At 40.3% G+C, this 5,908-nt stretch overlaps 1 protein-coding gene across 1 annotated transcript; it reads right to left on the bottom strand.

Annotated features, from left to right (window-relative positions):
• Positions 1 to 851: 851 nt before the first annotated feature.
• Positions 852 to 4,341, bottom strand: FAM171B (family with sequence similarity 171, member B; the record flags this gene model as incomplete). The annotated part of the gene is made up of 4 exons (XM_010140007.1): positions 852 to 1,019; positions 2,848 to 3,006; positions 3,289 to 3,381; positions 4,108 to 4,341. Coding segments are annotated over 4 exons (654 nt in total), but the record flags the coding sequence as incomplete, so codon positions are not given.
• Between the last annotated feature and the right edge of the window lie 1,567 nt (positions 4,342 to 5,908).

The raw sequence follows: 5,908 nt of genomic DNA, 5'->3' as shown, positions 1-5,908 counted from the left end.
AGGTACAGTGTAGGACAATCAGCACACTAATGCACACACCTAATACAGGACAACTAAATGGGTGTTTGTAGCTCATTACTCACTCGACTAAAATTAGACATGAAGGGATGACAAAAGGTTTAGAAGGTCTAATCCCCAGCCTCCTCTTCCCATGCATACTGTAAGAACTATGTCGTTCCTTTGGATAATTTTTATTTCGCCTTCATTTCACTTTCTGAATTGCTTTTGTTAACTGAAGTACTATCTATTCTGGTTTTAATGTTAATGGATTTTTCAAGCTATGCTCTAAGAAACAAAGCATCCAAATCTTAAATTCTGATTTGTTTTCTTTTACAAAGGCATTCACAAAGTTACCAGGCTTAAAATTTAACATCACCTAAAACATATGTTCCCTGAATCCCTAGTCTAGCATGAAAACAAAAACCCTTGACATAAACAATTTGTTCAACGAGCATCACAGACTGGAGCTGGGCTGCCCACTAGGCAGCCAGCTGGGACAACAGGAATGCTAGTGAACTTTACCAAAGCTTTCTGGACTAATGGAAGTAGGGCAATTCCTTAGAACAACTCAAGCTTGTCAATCAAATAACACAGAACACCTGATAAAATCTGTGACAATTTCCCACCACCTCATATATTACTGCCGATGATATTGACTGTCACGTGCCCCACACCACAGACACGTGCGAAAAGGCAGAACAACAAATAACGTAGCCCACTTACCAGTTTTCATATCGAATGTCCACTTTCCCACTACTTCTTATTTTCCAGCCGATGATATTGACTGTCACGTGCCCCACACCACAGACACGTGCGAAAAGGCAGAACAACAAATAACGTAGCCCACTTACCAGTTTTCATATCGAATGTCCACGCAGGTATAGCATCTCCTGGTTTTACAGTACTTGTGGGAAGAGGAAGTGTAATCTGAATGGGACCGTTTACTTTCAGTTCTTTGCCGGTCAAAAGAATGTTTACGCATATTGCAGCAAGAGGAGCCAATTCCATGCTTTTGAAACCTGCATGTGAGAAGTATCTTGAAATTCTCAATTCACAGTGTATTTAAAAAACCAAAATACTTAGAATTAGGAATTTATCCTCATTATAACTAAAGGCAAGCCCACCTTCACATCCAGCTACACAGTCAGCTGTCACCAAATTAAAAAAAACTAAAACATTTCTTCTCTCCTGGACTTTTAAAATCTTGTGATTAAAATGAACCCCTATCTTTTCTATTCTGAATCCGTAAAAGAGAAACAAATTTTTGACACAGAGGTTCAATGCTGACTGTAGAACGAGTGAAGAGGCAAAACTTGGCCTGGGGGTGGAGGAAGAAAGGGTTTTCCCCTCAGATAATCTGATTACAAAATAGCTAACCTGTGTGAAATACAGACGATAGAACCATTTCTGTGTTGCAATACACGTACCATGGAATCAAATTGAAGACATATGCAAATGTGTGACCGCTGCATTGCTCCTTTGTTGAGCAGTCCTCTTAAACTTTCCCGTAAAGACTAACTTTCTAATTTGGCAGTTATAATTAACGGAACAGTTAATCATGAGGCTTGTCAAAGCACTCAAGGGAAATGTTGCACACACAGAGCTGTATGCTGCAGCCTGGAAGTTTGTTTCCTTGCATTAATTTGCAAACACTTCAGAATGCACAGTATGACAGGACGGTGGAAGAAGCTGAAACAGAATTAGTAAGTACCAGAATAATGTTCAATCTATGCAAGCCGTTAGAAGCTGGTTGTGAGAAAACTCCTGGTGCATCAGACTCCAATTAGCTTTCACCTGCCCTGAAAGGCAGCCTATTCCTTTAGGAGTAGATGAATAATTTAGAAGACATGCCAGACAGATTGAAAGGAAAAATCGAATGGGAGAAATACTGCTTGTTTTCTTACGCTTTACATTTCAAGAGGTGACATATAGATAACAAAGGTTTTAATATGCAAGATATCAATGTATACAATGATTTTAATTCAATTAAAATTAAAGAATAAAGCCTGACAAGTTCAGATAAGCCATGTAGTGACCTCCTCATGCGCTGCAATGAATTTAAAAGCCTCATGGCTTCAGATCCACTGGGAATAGAAAGAACAGAACAAAAGAAAGATGGAACTGCACACAGTACAATCTACCAGAGATTACTGTACGTATGCAAATAAAATAATATCTGATATAGTGACAAATACTATAAGATCCAGCTGCATATGAGCAGTTACCATGACTCATGAAACCACCTACTGCTTCTGCAGTGAGACAAGCACAGAAAATGTTATCACAGCTGTGCGCTGCGTACGTAGTCACTACTTGGTTTTGAACAGGCTTACACAGATGAACTGTCTATGAGCCCAACTAGAGCTTCCACACAACCTTCACGCTGGGTGTGAAGCTCCTAGAGACAACCCTTCTAGTGCAAACACACAACACGCCCCAGCGGAAGTCAGCTGCTGCAGTTCCACTGATTTCTTTAGGTTCACCTAGTTTACACACTGGCCATAACCATATTTTTAAGGTGTTTAATAAACCAGTTCCACAGTCTCAGGAAATCCTGAACATACACATATACACACACATATAGATAAAACAGACTCTGAAGAGGTATTTCAGTGTAGCCAGACACGTCATACTGCAAGGAACAGGATAAAGAGTGACATCAATTACTTAACCACTGTGTTTATAGCTTACTCCCATAAAACAGAGCTTTGTGATTTCCTTTACAAGAAGCAGGTCCAGGCCCTTTTCCTTTCAGCGGATGTTTTCCTGAAACACTGTGCATTCATATGCACTACATTTGAAGATTTCTTCTTTAAAAAAAAAAACTTAAACAACTTATTGACATACCTGATTTATTAAGAAGAATTCCTGTTGTGTAGAGAAAGCTGTCCGCTTTCAGAAATTGTTCTGGCACTGTCAGATAGGCTGTAACATTTGTAATATGATGATTTGTTGGAAGCTTTATTAAAAATTTTGGAAACTGAACACTTGGTTGAGATTTGGCATCTGTAAAAGAGTAGTATTTCGTCTTAGCAATGGTAAAACTCAGTGGTTTTATTACTGTTCAGAAACCCATTTATTTAGCACAACAACCTGTTTTCATCCATTTTCTCCACAGTTTGTGTATTTCTAGTCTAGCACTTGTCACAGTCACACAATGAACTGAGAATCTGGCTTTGAGCAGCTAGATATTAGGAGACTATGGATACACTTGATTTTTTTTGTATGTGTGTTTGCAGGTGGTTATCACAAAACGTTTAGATTATGGTTGGCATACACAGAACTTACCAGAGAGTTTTCCAGTAATTAAGACAGTATCTTCAAAGAGCCATACGTTAGCTTGACTTTGTGGGAATAATGCAAGTGTCACTGACGAGTATACTGTGGAAAGTGAAAAGTCTGTTATCCTGTGCAACCAAAAAAAAAATCCTGTAATACCTCCAGTTCTGAAGGAATAGCAAATAGAGCTGTTCCTTAATAGTTCGTATTAGTTAAGAAGAGACTCCCTAAAGACCAGAAAAATAAGTTACTCCGATTGTCCCGGGCAGGGATTTTAGTGGTAGGCAGGAGGACCCCTGTTGTATGATTGCTACTGTCTCATGACTTCTATGGATAAACAAGTGGCAAAATTCTAAAGTCTATCTCCATTTTTTTTTAGAAAAAACAACCAAAAAAACTACCTTAAGAGCATGCAATAGTTCCACAAGAGAACTCGTGAGGAAACACTGCTGAAAGGAAGCTATAACAACAGGTTCTACCTGTTTCACAGGACCCAAAGCACTGGCACTCCAGAAATCACTAAAGACAGAGTGATTTTTGTCAAAACACATTACCAGCCCCTTGCCAGGTGAACAGTTTCTCAGAAAACACTCACGGTATCACAAGATAATCCACCCAGAGTTAAAAAGGGCTATTTGCTGTTTGACAGTAGTAAGAATTTTGACAAGTCTAACAGATCATTCGCCTTCACACTTGCATTGACAGGCACCTTGACTGACTTCATTCAGTCATTTTCAGTTGACAGTAACTACTCAGACTGCCGAGGAAGACAGAAATTTAATTACAACAGATACAGTTTAATAATAGGACTGTAAGACGCTTACGTACTTGGCATTCTCCCAGTCTTCCAAGGCAAAGGTGTTAACATGTAGCCGTCCTTGTAAGATACGATAGTTAAGCTTAATCCTAGCTGGTAGGGAACTTTTATTAATACTGCTCCATTGTTTCCAGTAAGCGTCGAATTTGTCTTTGTGTAGTTCACAAACACTTCTACAACTGCTTGTCGCAGGTACTGATGACTGACGATGTCATTTACTTGAACTTTGAGCGTAAAAACAGATGCTATTAACAGAAAGAAAAAACAGAGAGGTCAGAATACACCACACTGAGTAACACGCATTTGTAAAGAAGTCCTACTGTTTATGCCTTGGCTGTTCATCCACCGTCTGGTGGATCTCTGTCTCCTCAGAGGGGAAGCATTGGTCGAAAGAAAAGGGTAATCATGCAGTTATATACCACAGAGAAAGAGGAAGCAAAAAAACCTTGAGATGGGCCAAAGATGCCAGAAAGCGTTCACCAAATTCAGCAAATACAATGCCTAGTCTGCTAGAAAAAACCCAAACCAAAGCAAAATTACAAAGCAGTTCTTCCCCTTTTTGTTGAAGCTGCGTCTGTGACAATGTGGGATTCAATGTGCCTTGAAAGTGCTCTGCAGTATCACACTGATAACACAGATGGTCTTGTTATCCCAGTGTAACCCCTGGCTTGGGTCACACATTTGAAGATGCACCAGGAGTTTCCAAAAAGAGAGAACCTGATGTTTAAAGGCGGTGGGGCAACACATTTATTTTCATGTGTTAAATTATGATAAAGTAACCAAATGCATCAAGATATGTTTACTGTTTTAATCTATCACCTCCCACCAGACTGACACTTCTGCTCTAGTTTTCACCTTTCTGTACTGCACCTTCTCAGTGGTATTTATCTCTTGTTGATTAGAGGATCTGACACTCCTTTTCCACACTCTGGATCTTGCAGAGACTGTAATTCCAGTCACTGAGCAGTATGTTGAAAACAGCAGGTTTTCTTCAACAACAGCCTCAAGGTGCCCTGAAATAACATTCGATTTCTCCCCCATCTTGCATGTAAATAAGCTACTAGGGACCCTTTTTGTAGACAGCATGTACATGAAGGTGGACAGAACTCCACGTTACTTCCAGCGTGAAATTAAGTTATCAAAAAATCTATGGACCACTGTTAAAAATATTTCAAAGAGCATCCATTTCCCAGTATTTTGGTTACAGACATACCATGCAACAACACTGGACTATTTTATACCCCAATATCTTCAAATATATCAATTATGAATAGGCATTTCTATCCAGGCCAAGTGTCAGACTAAGCTCGTTTGAAACTTATCTACATAAAATCGTAGTTCAATTTCATTACGTTATCTCCTCTATAATTGAGATTGACACTGCACCAAGAGATTACTACCATTGACCTTGATTTAAATGAGGAAACCTTGAGAAGCCAAGTGCAGTCCATCAAAAAGAATCATCATCATGGCTTGGCTTCGCGAGCGAAGATCTGGGAAGGGTTTTCCCATGTTCACTGCAAGCGATGAGTGCACCCTTCGGGGCTGTGCGGTGGGTTTTTTAGGTGAGGCGCAGCGTGCGCGGAACTGGCTCCACCCTTTACACCTGAGGTTCATCTGCCAGGGCCCAGCGAGCTTGCACGGTGACAGCAAAGTCCTCGGGTCGTAGGTTTGGTTAGAGTGTCCTTCTCTGAGATGATGGAGCCTTACAGGGCTAAACGAGCTCCATCTGCCCGGGTTTGCAGTCAGAGTTGTCCTTCTCCTAGGATGGTGCCCGAAGGCTAGTGAGCCCATCCTGCCCGTGGACACACT

Source organism: Buceros rhinoceros, unplaced genomic scaffold (assembly GCF_000710305.1).
Source record: "Buceros rhinoceros silvestris isolate BGI_N320 unplaced genomic scaffold, ASM71030v1 scaffold41187, whole genome shotgun sequence".
In the NCBI taxonomy this organism is placed as follows: domain Eukaryota; kingdom Metazoa; phylum Chordata; class Aves; order Bucerotiformes; family Bucerotidae; genus Buceros; species Buceros rhinoceros.
The sequence above is the reverse complement of the archived record's forward strand: the minus strand, read 5'-3'. Positions and strand labels throughout refer to the sequence as shown.